General features: G+C 42.3%; 1 protein-coding gene across 6 annotated transcripts in view; it reads left to right on the top strand.

Annotated features, from left to right (window-relative positions):
* The window catches only part of LOC119698372 (sodium channel protein type 5 subunit alpha-like), a 215,350-nt gene that overhangs the window by 118,715 nt on the left and 76,413 nt on the right, over nt 1–20,222 (top strand). For all 6 annotated transcript variants that reach the window (XM_038130203.1, XM_038130206.1, XM_038130207.1 and 3 more), the window contains one exon: nt 693–1,049. In XM_038130203.1, coding sequence (XP_037986131.1) covers nt 693–1,049 — 357 coding nt within the window. The remainder of the gene's footprint in view (nt 1–692; nt 1,050–20,222) is intronic.

The raw sequence follows: 20,222 nt of genomic DNA on the forward strand, positions 1-20,222 counted from the left end.
CTTTTTTTTTTCCCCCCAAAATTCTCCGCATTGCTCAAAAGCATAAATTTTCCATCACTGTCCTAGGTGTCTCCCTCCAGTTTTTTGGTGCAATCCTGCTTCAATAGGGCTTAATTTAGACCTTCAGCTGAAAACACAGCACAAGGGCTAGGCACCATTTACATCCTTAAAATAGGTCTTAAGTGGGCTGTGGGCTGTGCACAGACTGCGTGATCCTCGGTACAGAGGTGATTTTCACCCTGGGAGCTAACAGCTAATGAAATCTGACTGAGACTTGCTCTGAAGCACAGAGGAATTCCTTCTGTCATTGTGGGACCAGACCTGAAATCCCTCCTTCCAGGTGCCTGTCAGGATGTTTATTTTGAGGAGGAAAAGCAACACAAAAGAAAATACTAAGAAATAGATGTCATCCTTCCATCCTTTCCCCACTAGTGGGGGAATGTGCCATTAAAACCATGTCTATCTAACCAGGCAGAGCATAGCTCAGGAAAACTTAATTCTCATCTGAGAAGCCCAACTGATGTTTTATTAATAGAAGTAATGAGGTTAACAGGAAGTATGGCTAAAATCACCTTGTACCACACACACTGCGGCATTTAACATCTTTCACGTTTTACTCACTTTAATAATTCATTGGCTGAAATGGCTGATGCTTCTGTGAGCTGACACTGTTGTTTATGTTCTGTTCACAGCTGCGAGTCTTCAAGTTGGCAAAGTCCTGGCCGACCTTAAACACGCTCATTAAAATCATTGGTAACTCAGTGGGTGCCCTCGGTAACCTCACTCTCGTGCTGGCCATCATCGTCTTCATTTTTGCCGTGGTAGGAATGCAGCTTTTTGGGAAAAGCTACTTGGACAACGTGAAGAAGATAAGCACCACTGGCAATCTGCCACGGTGGCACATGAACGACTTCTTCCACTCGTTCCTCATCATCTTCCGAATTTTGTGTGGAGAGTGGATCGAGACCATGTGGGACTGCATGGAAGTAGCTGGGCAGCCACTGTGCCTTCTGGTCTTCTTGTTGGTCATGGTGATAGGAAACCTGGTGGTGAGTTCTCAAGATGGTTTCTTTTCTTTTCTTCCTTTCCTGGTGGTCATGTGCAAATGTATCGGTTTTTAATCCAGAAATGGTAAATCTCACATTGCTCCACAATTTCAGTTCAATGAACTGAGTTGTCACCAAGACAAATTTGCTCCTATCCCAAAGCTGCATTACTAGTTGACTAGCTGGGAATGAAGACTTGCTGGGTTTTTTCAGAAGAGCAATGTTTTACTGGAAGAAAATGGGTTGATCACAATGATTTTATATTTTATGCTGTTCATGGGGCTGAAGGCTTTCCTGATCTCTTTTCTGTACAGGTGTATCACACACCTCACCTATCCCTGTTTTGGGACATATTTATATTTCCCTTCACTTCTGGTCCAGAACCCACAAACCTTACCACAGCACACTGTCTTTGAGAGGAGTTTTGAACATCTTTAGCTTGCATGTTTTAGGAAGCTGCAGGTTTTGTTTACAGTAATGTCACTGGCTCACTTGCTGGTTTTTTAATAGACTATCCCATAAGCATGGCTTACATAAGCTCTGAACCTATTAAGACTGAATTATATTTCCCTGTTGACATCTTAAGGAGCGCTTTGCTGGCTCTCAGTCATTGTGGGAATGTTTTGCCTGTTCAGCTTACAGAGCATCTTTGACATTGTGGCTCTAATGGCCTTACTGTTTATGTAGTGAGTTATTCAATAGCAGATGCTGCTGTTAAAAAAAAAATGTTGGTTTTTTGCTACCAATTGCTTTTAGTGGTTGTTTTGCTTTTAAATACCCAATGTTTTGGTTCTCGGCTGCTGGGGTAGAAAAGTTCTTGAAAGAGCTTGTAGAAAAGCAAAGTGTGTTGCTTTGTTTACATTGACTTAAATATTAACAGTTATTTTCACATGAAAATGTTGATTGCAAGAGCAAAGTATATTTTTGAGGGTTTTTTAAATAAAAGTCGAAAGATTAAACTGTAATTACTCAAAAAGTGAGAAATTATTTATGGTTTTTTTTCTATGACTTACTAGTTCTATAAATTTTTCTTGGAATTAAATTTGATTAGAAGAGCTGGGCAGAATATTACTTTCTTTATTTAGGAAAAAACATTATTTATTATATCTTTTAGGAGAGTTTAGCCTGAGATCTAGAAAGTTAATTTCCCCTTGCCATTAAGCAGTGTGTTCTGTGTATGATGATGAAAGCTGGAAAGAATATGTGTTAAATTCTGGGGAAAATGTTAACATTTGAAATATTCATGGATTATTAAAAGATGTGAATTATCAACATCTGATACCCTTAGATATTAACACTCATTAATGTGCACAAGTTCTGCTAAGTATGAAATCTGTCTCAGCAGAGACTGCATTAACATTATCTATGTATATTTAACCTTCTGTGCTCAAAAAAATAACAAAACTGTCCCAGATGTAAAACCAGATTTTGAAAAACTCTGTCTGCATGGAGAAGCTGGAGTTATTGGTCAGCTGAAAGAGAAAATTGCTAGCTTTACTCTTTTCAGCCAACAGTTCTGTAAGGATGTGGCAAAGACTGATAAAGAGGAATAATTCTTGTGTTTGGGTCTCTCAAAGAAAAAAAAAAAAGAAGGACATTATTTATAGGTGAAAGAACAACAGATTCTGAATCCTGACACTCATCCAGCACCAAAATGGAGATTTCATGATGTTGATTAGCAGGTAGAGAGGAGGTCATCTTAGACCTCTGGCACCAGAAAAATTGTTGCTTTCTTCAGTAAGAGTGGATTGAACTCACCAACTCACTCTCATAACATCATCAGACCCAAAAGTTCTGGTAGATTAAAATCACCACGAGCCCTTTCAGATAAAAATACTCATGTGCAAAAACTTTCACCTGTAACTCCATTGCCATCTGTGCCAGCAAAGAAAAACTTGCAAAAAACTTGCTGAAGTACTTTTTCCTCCTCTGAGTTTCAAGAGTCAGTTCTGATAAAGAATATTATCCTGGGGCTGTATCTCATTTGGACTCTAAATTCTTCCATGGTATCTAGAGGCTTGGAGAAAATCTTGGTGTAGAATATCTACATGCATCTAAATTAAATACTTTTATCTGTCACATCTACCTTATGGTGATGTCTGTGGTCACTTTCCCAACTTCAAGGCTGAGGATTATGGAGCAAACATTCACCTGCACACCTGTAAAGTCTGCAAACTGGTGTGGAAATTGTTACAACCACTTCAATTCTGTGGTATGTTCAGTGATTGGTTTGAAGGTCTTATCCAGCCTCACTAACATAAAAATTCAAAGGAATGGTGAAGAAGAGCCAGGAAACTTAATAGGTGCCCTGGGCAACATTGTGTTATAGAGCAGTCCAGTTGTTGAAAGGAATTTTAGTATATCCTTAGTCTTTGGGTGGTATTCATATATCCTGAAAATGTCTGGGACAATTTGTGTGCAATGCCACACAAAACTATATTTAAGGCTGGTCAGCTGATGAGTGAATCATCTTCAAGGAGCTAAACTTTACAATATTGTTGGGAAACTGTGTGCAGTGTAACTGCCTTTTGCACAATAAAGCTGTGCTGCTTCTGCCAGGTGGCATTTTAGAGTCATTGAGGCTGCTTTAGAAGGTAAAGGCGAACGAGACAGATCTCAAGAATTTCTTCCTCATTTGGAAGAGAGAGCTTGTGAAATAGCTAAGTGAATAATTACACATTTTGTTAAGTTTTCAAAAGGGCTTAACATGTTTTTAATGTATATTTATGTTACCGAGGTGAAGGTAAATCACAAGACAGGAATTATTGAGATGAGGTAGGAGAATTAGGGTCAGGAGGCAGGTCCTGGTGCCCCCTGCTCTGGTGAGAGCCAATGTGACACCAGCCACTTCTCAGGGGACAGCTGTGTGTGCTGGGCGCTAACAACGTGCATGAATAAAAGTGACACTTCCATCACGGGCTGGACAACCTCCCAGCCTCACTGGGGGTGTGTGACACATGCTGGCCAAGCCACACTTTTACCCTCTGATGGCCACCAGGATGAAGTATGGATCCTGCCAGCCTCTCCTGAAGTGCCACTGAGGGAGGGACAGCCTGAAATGCACTCGCTGTCTCTGCTCCTGCTCCAGCTGGGCTGCATGAGCCAAAAAGCATCTCTTAGTGTTAAATCCACAGAGCTGCAGTGCATTAAGTGGCCCTCAGGGCTGAGTTCTGGGCTGCTGTGGTCTCAGCTCTGTCCCATTCGCACATGCCAGTACATCCATGGCATATCCACCCCTGTTCCCCAACCCACCACACGCTGGCAAATCACTGCTGCATTTCCGTGGTGGAATTTGCATTTACTGGAGTCACAAGCATGTAAACATGTAGGGTCTGTAACCAGGAAAGTGATACCTTAAGAATTTTCCTTAAAAGCAGACTGTAAGAATGGAATTCCTCCTTTAGGATCAGTCCTAGCCCTTTTTTATTTTTTTTCCTGATGTCCATTCACTCAGGAAAATATTGATGACATTTTCTGAGAACACTAAGGTAGAAAGCACCACTAATTCCTAGGGTATCACACTATCCTGTAGGCAGGATTGCATAACCATTATTGAATTAATGCATGATGCATGGAATTATGAAATACAAAGTGTAAGGTCATGCACTCAGCCCTGTTTAAATATTTATGTTATGATCCAGTAGCTTACCAACAGAAAGTGTTTGAGAGCATATGTATCAGTCACCATGAACATCTGCATCTGAAATAATTACATGGAGGTGCCTTTATAGCCAGATCTGGTTAATGGAGTCTGTGAAGTCATAAAATATTTTACCACCCAAAAAATCTAAATATAAAGGGCTAAATAGCCCCTAAAACTACCGATTTCTGTCCCTGCCATCCTAGCAGGCAGACAGCTATAGAAATCCCCATGTGGCTTGATATGTTGACCCAAGAGGACCTTCTGGTCCTGTTTTTTAGCTATGGTAATTTCAGTGCCTGGCAGCAGAGCTGCTCAGCAGGTTTTGGATGAGATTTGAAGTGACCACTTTGGTTAAACTCAGTGGAAACTTTTATTTGAAAAAGTCAAATGTGCCTGAAACCTGTCTTTCTATTCTGCTTCCTCATCTCAAGAAGCCCTTATGGATGATTTTTCTATTATAATTTGGCCCATGAAACAGACAGAAATATGGAAATGTCACACTCTTTGGTGGAAGAACTTTGTGCCTGCCTACATGCCTTTTCTATAATTCCATGTAGGAAAGGATCCTTGAAGAGGTGTTCTGAGTAAGTCCCACTAAACCTCCATCAGGTTAAAATCAGGATTTTCAAACTGGTCAGACACCAACAGAACCTCATTATAAGTCATTCACCACCATTTCCCCCTTGAACAGGCAAAATCTGTTGAAAAAATGTGTTACCAGAGCTGTTCTGACAGATACACAGTTCTGCAGCTGGGCAAGAAAGAAAAATCAAGTTACAGGGTTTTGAGCAGCCTGGTCTACTGGAAGGTTCTGTGCCCATAGCAGAGGGGTTGAAAATAGGGGGTTTTTAAGGTCCCTTCAAACCCAAAGCAGGAGATGATTCTGTGAATGGGAGCAATGCAGAACTTCTTGGTGCTTCCACTTCATCCTGTTCTTTTACAAGAGTCTCCCTCCTGACCATGAGAACATTGTCCACCACCAGTGCATCCTGGATGGGAATAATGACCTAGGAGGAGGAGAAAGCAGGAAAGATGAAGGATCATTTAGCACAGATCCTGGCCTGACAGATGTGCAAGAGAGAGATTTGGGATTGGGAGGATTGTTTGGGTGGGGAAGAGAAATGACTACAGCTTTATGTGAAGCTTAATCTATGAGAAGAAATTCCCTGCCCTGAATCACTTTCTTGAATAAGAGACCCTAAGCAATATAAAGTGTCACTGGGTCCCATGTGTCTGTCTAATACTTTTTTTTTTTGTTTTGTTTGCTAAAGTTGCCTTTAGTTCAATGTTTAGAGTGAAGAAAACAGATTTAAAAAAAAAAAAACACAAAAGAGGCAGCTGCAATGTGTAGTGTGTAAATGTGTGAGACAGGGTTGATATTTGGATTGCATGGGTCTTCAACACGGGGGCTTTGCTTCTGTATAAACCCTTTTCTAGAATTAATTACTGAGTGTCACTAATTGAGCACCACAATCTCTAATTGAGGAACAAAAGAGTGAGTCTATGTGGCTGCCTGTGAAGGAGAACTGGTAGCCCACCCTGTGGGAATCCATCAGCTGGCTGGGATCAGGCACAGGCACAGGCTCAGGTCTATCCCAGCTGGAATATTGTGATCAGTGCAGAGTATGAAGAAGTTTAATAACACAGATTGAGATGTTCTTTTGCATTTGCCCTCAGTGCCAGAAAATATCCCTGAGCACATTTAATTTATTAGTGTAGGAGTATCCATAAAGTCCTGTCTCACTCAATGCTGATGCTTCTCCATCACTGCAAATTTCTCAGCAGATCACGTCTGGGCTTGAAAGAGGCTTATGGTAATGTCAGATTTTCTCTTTGTTTAAATGAAATGGGTACAGAGAACTATCATTATCCCTTGTGGTAAAACCAGAAGTAATAGCAAAATAGCATCTTGCAGGCCTGGCTAAAAGTGGATTACAATTTTACATTTCAAGAGCTCAGACAACCAAAGCATATTAGGATGGTCAAAGGTGGTCTTCAGATGGAGATTTGTATTTCTGCCTGACATGATAGGGCTGTCACTGAGGGAAGATGCATCAAAACCCCAATGCTTTTAAAAGACAGGAAGCATTAAACCAGGGAATTTCAAGACTATAAAACTTTTTAAAGGGTGATGAAGGGTTGTTTTACCCCAAAAAGTACAAAGCCTGTTTAATTCAGACAACTTTTTTCAATAAATGAATGCAAATGGAACTCTGATGACATATGATAGCACTTTTCCAGCTATCTCCTTATTTTCTTTTCAAATTATATAGAAAATATGGAATAGCAAAGCCCCATTTTTGTGGGTTTTTTGTGTCTGTCTATCCCTAGAGAAATTTTTAACTCAAGGGTTCCAGCAAGACTTGCTGCCCTGAATCAAGTAATTATTTTTGCATTTAATGACAAACATGACTTACTCATGGGGGCCACTGAAGACATCCACTGTGTGAGTAAAGGTTAATCTCCTTGGAGGAAAATGTAGTACTTGTATTGCATCTAATTATTAATATAAACGAAGTGGAATTTTAAAATATTGTGTGCCTTCTAATTGCAAATCGAACTAGGTTAGATCAGCTTGCTGGAAATTAAAGCAGGTTTGGGAAGAAGGTATGACAGCCCAAATTACAACATTTAGGGTTCAGATTTTTAATTATTGAATCACAGTAGAGGTCTGCAGTGTCCTCAAGCTTTACATGTTGTACTTCTGCCTCTAAGCATATACTCTCCTTAGGATCCATCGGTTCTACTTCTTGCACAATGGAAAGAGGAGAGGATAAGATGCATCTATGTGAAACCTGTGGAAAAACAGCTTTTTGCAAGGAACAGGGAATGTACCAGAGATTTGAAGAGAGTTCAGGTTGTCCCAAGTCTCACATGAGCACTCCCTTCCCTCCCCTCTCTCTGCACCCCAATGCTCATGTCCTGGATGCTGCTGTTCACCTTATCTGCCCTTTCAGCAGCTCCCAACATTCTGGAAATATGTATTTGTGTTTTGGTTACATCAGCTGAGAGGGCCAGCAGACAAACAGGCAGGAATAGGCATGTCAGGAGCAGTCATCGTCAGGACAGACAAAATCTGCAACGCGGCGAGCGAAGGGCACGTGGGGCACCGGGGAGGAGGAGGATTGATCAGAAAGCTGCAGGAGCCATAATGAGAGCTGGGAAATACTGGCAACAAGGGCTGGAGAGTTTGAGGGTCCAGAAGAAGCCAGGGAGCCCAAGAGATCATTAGTGAGAAGTGGAAGTGCCATTTGAGTCCGTCTCATCAGCTCGGGCACTTATGTAAGGGAGGCGAGTTTCCTTTCCCGAGTCACATGTGGCTCTGCAGGAGAGCAGCCCAGAATCCATCAATAAGCTCAACTGGGGATACAAAGAAAGTGGTGTCAGAACAACTGTCAGCATGTCACTGCTGTCCTTCTTGCTCCTACTCATCTGGCAGCAGGAATATTTGGTGTGATGCTGCAGAGCTCAAACCTCCGAGGGAGGCAGCTAAATGCCAGCACATTCCCAGCTTCTCCCTTCATCATTTCCATGCCAGCTACCTGAACACTCTGTGTGTCCCAAAGCAATTCTAGCTATTTGTATTCCCCATTATCCATCCTTTCTTGAGAAGTGCCTGGGAAGCAGAGCACTCAGGTACTCGATGCTTTTGGGCAAGGATATGGCTATATCTGCTTAAGTATTAAACATCCTCAGGGTTAAAGAAATGTCCACCAGAAACAGATGGCATCATCTGATGCTTAAAGAAAATAAATCCTGACACCAACCATCCATCAGTCCAGTTGCCTGTGATGGCTTCTAGTAGAGATGGAAAGCCTCCATCCTCTTGTGGGTTACTTCAAATACAAAGCTTTTGTCTGACACTCCAGGCTTTAAAAGGTGTATGATTTATCAGTACCTACATAAATAACTATAATTTATTTTATTGGGTAGATATGTCCCACCCCCACGTGTAACACCAGATGCTGGTGCTAAGAAGTCTGGGGAAATTAACATCACTGTATTTATGATGAGCCATCAAAGACTGCTGGTTTAAAAAATGCCATTCTATGGCAGGTTGAGTGGAGGCTATTCAAACCTGGGAGGTTTAGGGCAGCTTCCCCTCAGATATGTGAGGGAAATGCACCTGAAAATAAATAGGAGGAATGACTACTTTCAAAACCTTTTTCTAAAAAGTAATCTGCTTCTTTCTGTCACTTCAGATTTATGAGAGTCTGTATCTGCTACAGGCTCAGCTGTTTCTTCTGGAGAGTTGAGTCTTGGCACTTGGTGACTTAATCTGAGCTTGCATCTTGTGTTAGGGGACAAGTGTGTTTTCAAGGTATTACATGGTGTTTGTGTTAAATATATACTAAAACCTGCCAATTTTTTCCCTGCAATATTCATCTACAGCAAGGTAGATATTTGAAAACACAGCTAGCTCAAATCCCAGTAGAAGTTGGCATACAGAAGAGAAGTGAGCTTTTGCTTCTGATGAAGCTCAAAGGAGGCTGAAAGCAAAAAGTGGACTAAAGCTTTTTTTTTTTTTTTTAATTTATTGGTGACATAAGGAATTCCCAAAGCAATAATCCAAAGCAGATTCATTAGTGGACTGTGACAGATTTTGGCATTTGGTGCAGATTTTCATCAGTGGAATTATAAATATTGCTTCTTGATCTATAAATGAGTCACTAGGATATATCAGAGAGAAATAAAATCTGTTAACAATGCTAGTGCTCTTCCGTATGCATGTATGTAAGGGAACACAAAACTATCTTCCATTAACATTTATGGCTGTGAGGTGTCTTGGAAATATGAAGGAAGAAGAATGGTAATACATTAATTCAATTGACCCAACCCCTTGGAAACCATCCTCATGCCTTTTGTTCTAATTGTGTTTCCAAATCAAAGATATTTCTCTAAAAATATTGTTTAAGCATTGACTCCATTTTATGAACTGCTGACAAGACGAAATATTTTTAATAAGATACACAATATGTATGTTTTATATCCTCATAGATATTTTACTTGTGAAGATTCTAGTGGATTCTTTGCTGAGATTTGGGTTTATTCCAGGGGGTTGAAGGGGAGATAAGTTATTATTTGGAAAAGTGCAGCCCTGTTGGTGTAGTAGGCATCAGTAGGGTAAACCTGCCCACTTTCTGTACTACAAGTGTCCTTGATTAGTAGTGTAAGTAGGGGCTTGTCAGTGGTTAAGTTTCTGCTAATAACTGGGTAGTTATTAAAATCTAGAAGGCACCGAGTCAAATTTAATTGGGCAAGAGTGTGCAGAGGTAGGTACAACTAAATGTGTCTCTTTTTATTAATGTCACAGTGCGTTGTCTGGGTGTCATTGAAAGGGTAATGACAACAGAATTATTCCTAACATGTGCTGAGGGAAAGGCAAGGTTTTAATGCTAAAATAGACCAGGTGGTACAAAATTAATACATTATTCACTACTCCTAAACATCTTATACTATTTTTTTTAAAAAAAAACCCTGTTACAAACATTTTTTTCCTTCACCAAAAATAAGCAGTGAGCTGTTCATTCTAACAGTTGCCTCTAGAAATATCTTGTTAAAAAGAATATGTGAAACAACCAGTGAGTCATGACAGACTTAACCTTCTTGGCAGGTGTATGATATTAAAGAGACACTGGAATTTATATTTTCATGTACAGTGCACATTAATATCTGGATTTCTCCACCCAGCACATGTGTGGCAACGCGGTCTGTGGCTTCCCAAGGAAAAATGCTGAATAATGCATTTGGAAAATAACTGTAGTACACAGGATCAGATACCAATTTCCTGCCTTTTGGGGTCTTATTCAACAGTAAGAAATTCCTGCCAAGGGGTCCTGCCTCTGGTCTCCTGCTACCATTCCACATTTCTTGATCTTTCTGAAATTCCACTCGTCTGTGTTTTACTGTGTTAAACTTTTCTAAATTCAATGAACCAACTGACCCACATGTACTGAGGAGAATCTCCAAGAGATATAAATCTAGTCCATCAATTTTATATTACTGCAAACACTACAAGGGAAAGGAGAACCAAACCTATTGATTTTTCATCTCTCGTATAATATTTGTTTCTTTTTTACTATTTAAGTCCCTTTTGTTCTATTTCCTTGATTCCATATTCATGTGTTAATTTTTTTCCCTGGTTTTTTTTTTTTTTGGGTCATTCTTAGCCAGAATCATGTTTAAATTAGTTCTAATTGTATATGAACCAAATCTGCCATTCCTTTAATTATCTTCTACCTAAAATGTATTTTCTTCCATTTTGGTCTGTTCTGGCTTTCATTGTCCTAGAATCAAAGAGTGGTTTATGTTGGAAGGGACCTTAAAGATCATCTCATTCCAAACCCTCTGCCATGGGCAGGGACACCTTCACTATCCCAGGTAGCTCCAAGGCCCTTCCAACCTGGCCTTGAATTCTTCCAGGGATGGAACAGCTACAACTTCTCTGGGAAACCTCTTCCAGTGCCTCACCACCCCCACAGTGCAAAATTTCTTTCTCATATCTAATCTAAATCTCTCCTTTTTCAGTTTAAAGCCATTATCCCTTATCCTATCCCTCCACGCCCTTGTCCCCAGTCCTTCTCTAGCTCTCTTGCAGCCCTTTTAGGCACTGGAAGGGGCTCTAAGGTCTTCCCAGAGCCTTCTCTTCTTCAGGCTGAAGTCCCTTGACTCTCCCAGCCCATCTCCACAGCAGAGGTGATTATAATTCCCTTTTTCACATTGTCTCACATCTCTGCTGTAATCTTCCTCATCTCACCCTTAGAGCAAACCTCCTCCTGTTTCCACATTGCTTTGGGTTTCTGCTTTCCATGACATCTTCTCCAAACTCCCTCTCACTATGTGTCTTGACTTCACCCTTCCCAATACACAAGCGAGTTCCAAGATGCTGTCCTGAAGCCATTTGAAATTCTTGTAATCAATTCAATGCAAAAGGGGTTTTATGCTCTGACCAAGCTTTGCCATCTGTAGGTCATAGTCACATTTTCTCTTGAAAAGGGTACATGCCAACTGACCTTAACATTTGGATTGAAATATACCTGACGTTTTCCATGCTGAATTTTCACGGAAAGTTACAAAATCTTGGGGGATGGAAGGTTTTCAAGCAGCTCTACTTGCAGTTTATGCCCTTTTTCCTCTGTTTGCAGCCTCCTCCCTACCACAAGTTCCCTTCTCTTTCTGGCCCCTCTCTCACAGACTCATTCATTGAAAATGCACAGCTAAGAGCACTCACTTGCTCCTTGTGTTATAAACCCTTTTGTACAGGTGTTTCTTCCGGGAAGACATCCATGTCCCTTCTCCCCTCCTGTAGTTCTCTTGTCCCCACATTTGGATGTTGTTCCATCCCGTTTCTGGGAGATTCAGCAAGTGCAAAGTGCCTGCTGAGGGATCTCTGTTTGAAAACACAGGCAGGTGGCTTCCTCTAGAAACTGAGGCATGAAAACAAACATTATAAGCATTCCTCCCCTGTCTTGGTTGGCACATTCCCTGGCCACCCCATCCCAGCTGGTACCTAGGCATTCAGAACAACCCTGGCTGGGGAGAGCAGCCACAAATCCATCCTGCCTGGGGGAAAAGAAGTCAGCTGCTTGCCCCCAGGGATGGGGAACAGGCCTTGGCTGGTGTTTGTCTGCTACTGAGATGCAATTTTTAGGTCATAAAATTGCCATTCTACCTGGCTCTCAGTTCCTGCCTTCTCTCTAGAAGACTGGCAGTGAGAATAAACCCATGGAAATGTTATTAAGGACAACTGACACCATTGAATTTCTCCTTTGCTTAGCCATCTTGCACTAAAAGTTTTTAGTAACCCCAGTTCCTAGGATTTATGCCAGGCACCAGATACAATTAATAAATGAAACAATTTTCAAATTTCCACATCAGCAAAATGCCTTTGTGTTTTCTGAAAGAAGAGGGAAGTCAGAGATGAGGTCATCTTGCCTGGAAAGATGAGTTTGCTTTGATCATGTGGTGGAGCACAGATTTGCATTGAAGGATGCTGGTAGCCAATCCTCCTTGGAGTGTTTTTCTTATGTTTCTAGTAAGTTCTCTCTGAAAAGCACAGCTCAGAGCCAGCTTTGTCCTGTAGGATAAGAACATTCACCTCCTTCCCTTCTTACCCATGGATATCTCCATGGGAATTTTGGAAGCATTAAGAAATGTGCAGAATTAGCCACAGCTGAGCCAGAGACCCAAGGGGATGGGCTGACCATTGAGGACACTGTGGGACCCAGGAGCAGGTGCTGGCAGATGAAATATGTCACTTTTTAGGATAGCAGTGAAGTGTGTGTGTCGGCACCTCCCACCTTGCAGGGCATGGCTTTCATTTTGGAGATGTAACTGGCACCACTGCTGCTAAATCCTCCCGTTTCTTTAATGAAATGTGGGGGTTTGTCCCACTTCTGAGTCATGGGGCTTCTCCAGCAGAGGTCTGTGAAAGCCACAAGCCCAGCCATGTACTGTGAAGGCAGGAGATTTCATACTGTGCAAAATTACTGGTAGAAATCTATTTTGGAGCTGTCTTGAAAGAAGGCCTCCTGGCTGGCAGGCAGCTCTGTCACTTTGTTCTGCCCTTCCAGGAATCTGCACTTGCACAAAATCAGAACCTCCTTACCCCTCCCAAATTCACTGTAGAGGTATCCTTTTCACATTTCACATTTCACTTAATAGGAAGTGGGTTCCCTCACTGTGATTTTGTGAGGGAACCCAAATTATAATATTAAACCTGGGAAATGTATTAGAAAGTAAGATTTTTTTAAGGAAGCCATGTTCTCCCTAAAATTAAGAAAAAAAGAGGGGGGGAATATAATATTAATTATTTCTTGACTCTCTGATTTAATTTTTGAGTCTCTGGGCCTACCCTCATGCTGATTTTTCTTTGTTGTAATATATTGGCCACAGGAAGCCGTTACTTACTGTGCCCATTATCACTGGTTTTCTTTCAATTTTACTCTGTTTCCATGTGGGGTTTTTTATCCTTTTGGTTCTCTGTGGCTTACCTTTCCCCAGCTGTTTTCTGCCATGTGTGAATGGGAATTACCTCTTTCTCTTGATCTCCAGTCCTGACTGCCCAAGGAACACGATGGCCTTGAGATGGCTGAGGGCAAAACTTAGCACAGTCCTTGGTCACAACGGAGTGTCCCTTTCTCTGTGGAGGTGCAGGATCTGAATTGTAAAAGGATGACTCCAGGGATCCCACTCTGCCTGCACTGGGCAGTGTCCTCCACGTGAGCCCCCTAGGGTTAGCTTTGGTGTGGTCTTCAGGTAGAAACTGCAGAGCTCAAGCATCCAGAATTAGAGGGTTTTTCCTTATGTCTAGTCATTGTATAATTGGTAGAGCAGCTGTTCTTTGCATGCAGCCAGTGAAAATATTCCAGGGCAATGCAGGTGTTTCTCATTGATCATCACTCCTTGCAGGGAGCAGCAATAGCAAAGACTCCCCAGACTGTGCAATCTGTCTTGCTCTCTGATTGTCCTGACATCCTCCTCAGCAGGACAGCCAAACACTTTTGTTGACTTAGCAGAAGGGTAATTGTCTCTTGGTTTGCAAACAATAAACTTTCCATAGTTTCCCTGATGTTTTTGGGGTACGTTGAGCCTTTAACATCACAAACACAGCTGGTTTTGCTGGGAGAAGTTTTCAACTGGACTTGTCTCACAGCACGTTTTGTCTGTCTAGACAGTGGCTTGAGAAGTCCACAGCAGCTCTGATGGAGTCCTTGCTACTCTGGTGAATTAATGTTGTTTTGATATCTGATTAAAAACCTGCAGGAACATGTTTGTTTTTATGCTGTGGCTCCAGTAGTGGGAAGAATTTATCTGACTCCACTCACCCTCTCTTCCTCCTCACATATAACATTTGGAGACTTGGAATTTCAGAAATTTCAAGAAAACACTTGGTTTCCAAAGACTCATCTTCTAATACTTCAAAGGAACATACTTAGGAAAAAAAAATAACACTGGAAGTCATCAGCTACAAAAGAAATCCAAATTCAATAGTTCTTGACCAGATTTGGAGTGGTACAATTTGTCTGCACAGTTATATGCACGTAGGTGAATAACAGATTAAAAAGCCTTGGAAACATGAGGCAACCACCAGGTTGTGGTAAGAAGTGTCTCGTGTTGCCTCAGATTGATGTTTCCAGCACTGTCTTTCAAGTGACAAGGACACAGGCACCTTGATCTTCCAACTTGTGCGGTGCTGCAGGACCTGGGGATGAGGAGAGGCAGAGGTTGGTCCCTCCTGTGCAAAGTGAAGAGAACAGGACTGAGGAATTTGCCCCATTGATTTCAGATACCCCTTTAAACTCTGAAGTGAGAAATTGGGTGATCATTCCCCACCCCATCAAACGCCTGTGAGCACAGCTCCCCTCCAGCATCACTTCTCTGCCCTGCACTGCTCAGAGACAAACAGCTGCACCAGACACACCAAAACTGCAGGGAAACATAAAGTTCAGTACCTGAAGAGAAGAATTGTCAGTAAAACCCCCAGCTTTATTGTAAATACCACAAAAACATTCAGGGTAGGGGGAACACCCTCAACTCACCCCATTCCTGAAGATGGCTAAAGCTGCATCAGCCTCCCTACTTATTCTTCATAAGCCAGTGGTAAAATTAAGCCTTGTTCTCTCCTTTTTCTGGGTAAATAGAAATCATTCACATGAAATCTCTGAAATTACAGCCACTTTTTGCATATGAAACAATTATTCTTACCATATTACTCGCATTTTTTCTTTCCTAAGGAGAACATCCACTCTCATTGCCATCATGAAGTAGTTCAGAGATTTTACTTAGGAAATAGATTGTATTTGCTGAGTAGTTTTTATTAAAATTCATTTTCTTATATTTAAACAGACAAACCAGCTATTTCATCTAAGAGACTAATACAGAGTTGATGAGAAAAAATTCCTGTTGGAAGAATTGGTATTACAGTGGTACTACAGTGCCCCACCTGCAACTGCTCTCCTGCTTGTGGGTTCAAACACTTTCCACGTGGGAAGTTGTGTGGCTGCAAGGCAAGAAATTCATATCCCCATTTCCATGTGCTTTCCCAGCTGATCCTGGGCAAGAAAAATGAAGGAGATTGATGGTGTCCAACCTGTGCTCTCCCTCACTTGCCCCAGGCCAGAGAGACCTCTTGCCAATCTTATGGTATCATGATCATTTTCACAGTGAGAAACTAAGATATCAGAAGAATGGGATTACGAGATTGACTCCAGGATAAAGGGAAACTGGGCTGGGAGGATATAAGCTTCTTATCCAAGCACAAATAGCTGAAAGAATAGGGAATATAGAAAATAAGTGATCATGTAAATTGCTTTTTGCAGGAATATTCTCTCTTAGTAGACTTTGGCCTGGGATGAAAATGTACAAAGGATTGGAAAATACACTTCCAAGGAAGGAAATAATCCTCCAGGGAGACTGACTATATTACTGACCCATTACTGCAGATCTCTAACTTAGATCTAGCACTTACTCAGTGCAATGAAAGCCCCTTTCTGAGCAGTTTTTCTTTGCAGCTTGGTGGATTCTGCTGCAGTAAACAAAATATAATAATTGGCTCCTATTTTGTTAGGCTTGCTAGAAGGTCTCCAAAGAACAAACTGCATCTCTCCCATCTGTGCTAGCCAAAGAACAGTGCAGATGTCCACTGCCATCCATGAACAGGAAGGAAGAAAATCAGATATTTTCACTGGTCAGAGAGTGCCTGAAGAGCTTCTTGCTGGTGTGTATCTACCCGGCACTTAAGGTAGATGGGCCCTGTTTTGTCCACAATAAAAAAGCATTAAATGAGCAGCTGAAAAAAGTATTAAATGAGTAGCTGGTGATCCCTGGCAGGTATTTCACATACACTGTCTGGCCTTTCCTATGCAGCTGAGTGACAGAAGTGACAATGAGCTGCCACAGGGTTACAATTTGGATTAATGGCTTCCTTTTTGCATGGTAGATTTCACTGATGGGGGTATTTTCCGCTCTGGACCCTGTTGTTACAGCAAAACCTGCTTGGCTGGCTCCTAGGAAATTATTCTTCTCCAGGGAAGAGAGGTGTAAAATCCCTTCCCCTCCTCCTGGGTGACACCAGTGAGGGCCCAGGGCAGTGAATGCAGTCCTGAGTCAATTCACAGGAGCTCAGGAGACCTGCACACTCTCTGACTGAATGACAGATGGAAGGTTAAATACATAAAGATTTATATTGCTCCACTTTTGCCAAATCAAGGCAAACAGAAAGGTGGAAGGGAAAGGAAGAATTAGTCTCATGGTTTTGTTCCAAAAGTGTTCTAACTTCAGCAGCAGCACTTGCAGATATATCTTCAAACAGGATTTGATGAGAAGGTGTCATCTGAATAGAAATTGTCTGATTTTGCCCTGTGTTTGACACAAAAGGAGATGATGGAGCCGAGATATTCAGACTGCAGCCTACCACAGCAGCATATGTGTCTCCCTGCCTAGAGCTTTTTGGGGAGGATGGGTGCTTCCAGCAGCCTGTTTCCCCCCCATGGATGGAGAGCTTGGAATCACCTCACAGCTCCAGGCCTTTGTGCTTTTCACTTGCTGCCAGCACAGAATTGGTGCAGCACCTTGCCCAGTGCCTGGCTCGTTACCCTGTGCTGCTGCTTGGGTTGGGGCTGGAACACCCTGAGCTCCCCTCTGCCCTGGGGAAGGCTGTCTGGTTGTAAAGGTCACCACTGTCCTGGAGTGTGGTTGTCACCAAGATGGGCTGCTGGGTGGGACAATGGACAGTGTTGTTACTCATATGATTTAGTTTTAGATAGGCCTGCAGGGAGCTGGACTTGGTGATTCTATGGGTCCTTCCAGCTTGAGATACTCTGTGATTCAGTGTGGCTTATTTGGCCTGCATCTACCTTTAATCCAGCTCTGAGATACAAAATCCAGGCTTGCTTAGTCTTTGGTGGGCACTGCTCATTCCTCAACATCCCCTGGGATGCCAGACTGTCTCCATTGTCTACAGACATCCTGGGAAAACTCCAGCTCAAGCACTTCAGGGAGGCACCTGACGTGAGGCTGGATTAATCTGATCATTTGTGCCTTATACTGGCACAACCAGAGTCACGAGCTTTGGAAAAGGCATTACAAGTGAGAAGGTCAACGAAAGCATGCTGGATTGTCATTAGGCTAAAAGCTTAATATAATTATACTAAAAGAATTTGGGGTTCTTTGAGTGCATCTGTCATTTGATTCCCAACCTCAAAGTCCAAAAAAGCGACCTGCTTTCACAGTCTGCTGCTCAGTGTCACTGGAAAGCAGATTTCTTTTTAAGGGGATCCATAAGGACGTACAAATCTGCCATTGCTTTTGGAAACTGAGGTAATCTTTAGTTTGCTTTTACTTAAACTGAAAGCACTGTGTTAGCAGCCAGGAGGACTGGGTATTATTAGTAACCTTTTACAGGAAATATGGTAAGTCATGGGTTAGGCATATATTTTTTTCTGGAAAATGCAGTGTACAGTGAAATGTGGGAATAAGTAAACATAAAGTGCTTATTCAGCAGTTCACTCTGTTTGAATGCCCAGCAATGCAACTCTGAGGTTACCTGCTCATGAAGGAAGCAGGGAGTGATATCTGAGATTTATTTTTGGGCTAAAAGCATGAAGTGCAAATGGTTCTTTGTGCAAAATGTCAGCTGCAATTCTGGGAAGAAAATAAGACTGCTTTAATAACCCATGGTAAATAACAACACTGAAGATGCTACCACCTATTACATGTATCTGCAGGTGTATCTAGACAAACATATCTAATGTATATATGTAGCTTGATGTCTGAAATAAATACAGAAAAGTGAATCAAGGTGTTTCAAACCTTTAGTGAACAGCAGAGTTAATGAAGTATAGGATGAAATTCAGCTTCAGATAATGAAATCCCTGTGCATACAAGGAGATGTTAATGTATGGCGATGTCTGGGCTACCACTACTCTGCAGAGGTCTAGGGTTTGACTCAGTTTTGCCTGAGGACCTCTGGGGATACTGCAAGGTATCCATCCTGGCCTCCAGTTGGATGCAGATCTCCCAGAACAGTGTGTCCTTCTGGGGAATCGCCTGGGGATGACTTGGGCATGGAAGGGTCAGTTGGCACAAGACATACTGGCAGATGCATGTAGCCCTGGTGTAGTTACCTGTGCTTGGTCACTCTGTTGTCCACAAGATGAATTTCTGATTGAAATGAGGCTTAGGTGCACCATTAGACTCTCAGGGTTTGGTGTTTGAGGCTGGAGGCAGCTGCCATCCTTGATGAACAATTCAGACCCCTAAATTTGGGCCAGTCCGTCTCCCCCTGCAACACACTGGGATGCCCTGGTTGGATGGAGCTTCGGGAGGTCACAGACCTCCTGTAGTCTGGTGCAGAAATCTCAGATACCCTCCAGCATCAGCAGACACCTCTGTTAAGGTAATTGAATTGAATCCACAGGATTTTTATTCTGCATTCCTTTATCCCCTCCCTTCCTCCAGCTGCTTCCTCTTGCATAAACACATGCTTATTTCCAGGACACTTGTAGCAGTGTGGTTGTCTCTGAGACCTCATCCTGCTGTCAAACTGGGTTGAAAATGGCTAAAGGGGATTTATCAGTGCCTCCTTCCCTGATGGGCTCCCACCTGCTTGGCTGCACATCCACTGCTCTGGTTTCACACAGCATCACCTGTGAGTGGGGTGCGAAAGGAAAAATTGATTCCCACCAGGCCACCACAGTGATGAGGAGACCCACACAAGCTCTCAGTGTGGTGGACCAGCTAAGAAACAATTAGCTTTAATCTCACTTTACTTTAGAGCAGGGCAGTGCTGGGGCAGCAATGGTTTATTCGGTGGTTCATAATGGACGGGGGCATCTGCTGTGCCACCAACTGCTTTTGTTTTCAGTCACAGTGATTGCAAAGGGCACTTTACAAAACAGCACTGACAGGGCACTTCAAACACACTGCCATCAGAGTGACTAGGACCAGGTTTTCAGAATTCTATCCCATATATTCTTAATATTTGAAACAAGAGGGAACGGGGTAAGGGGATGATAGCAGAAGATAGTGGCTCTTTGGTAAGGCCCAGTTAAATAGAAGTACTTTTTGTGCTGTTTATATTGATCTAGCAGGTGCTATCAACTTAAAGTACTATCAGAACAAGAGAAGTTAGGAGGCTGACAGGAATTTCTGGCAGCATTAAGAGATCACAGAGAAAATACCTGCACAAAGTCCATTTTATTGCTGTAAATGGCAGGAGTCCTGCAGCACTGACCTCTCCTTGCCAGTACCCAGAGCTGTCACCCACCCACTTGGTACAGGCAGCAGTTGGGTTGATACCAGGCAATTTGAGATTGGTTTGTTTTGGGGTAAATATATTTTAGCAGATATTGGTTTGAGTCACCTTTGCACCGTTCCTGTCATCCCAAGCATCCACTTCCAGTATGAACTTTTTGCCCTGATAAATTCAGCACAAAAGCTGTAATTTATTTCTTCTCAGACCATGAGCAGATGTAATGTTCCATATACAGCAACTGGTGACCAGCCTGTGGGATGTATTACTGGGGATGGCC

Source organism: Motacilla alba, chromosome 2, assembly GCF_015832195.1.
Source record: "Motacilla alba alba isolate MOTALB_02 chromosome 2, Motacilla_alba_V1.0_pri, whole genome shotgun sequence".
NCBI classification, from domain to species: Eukaryota; Metazoa; Chordata; class Aves; order Passeriformes; family Motacillidae; genus Motacilla; species Motacilla alba.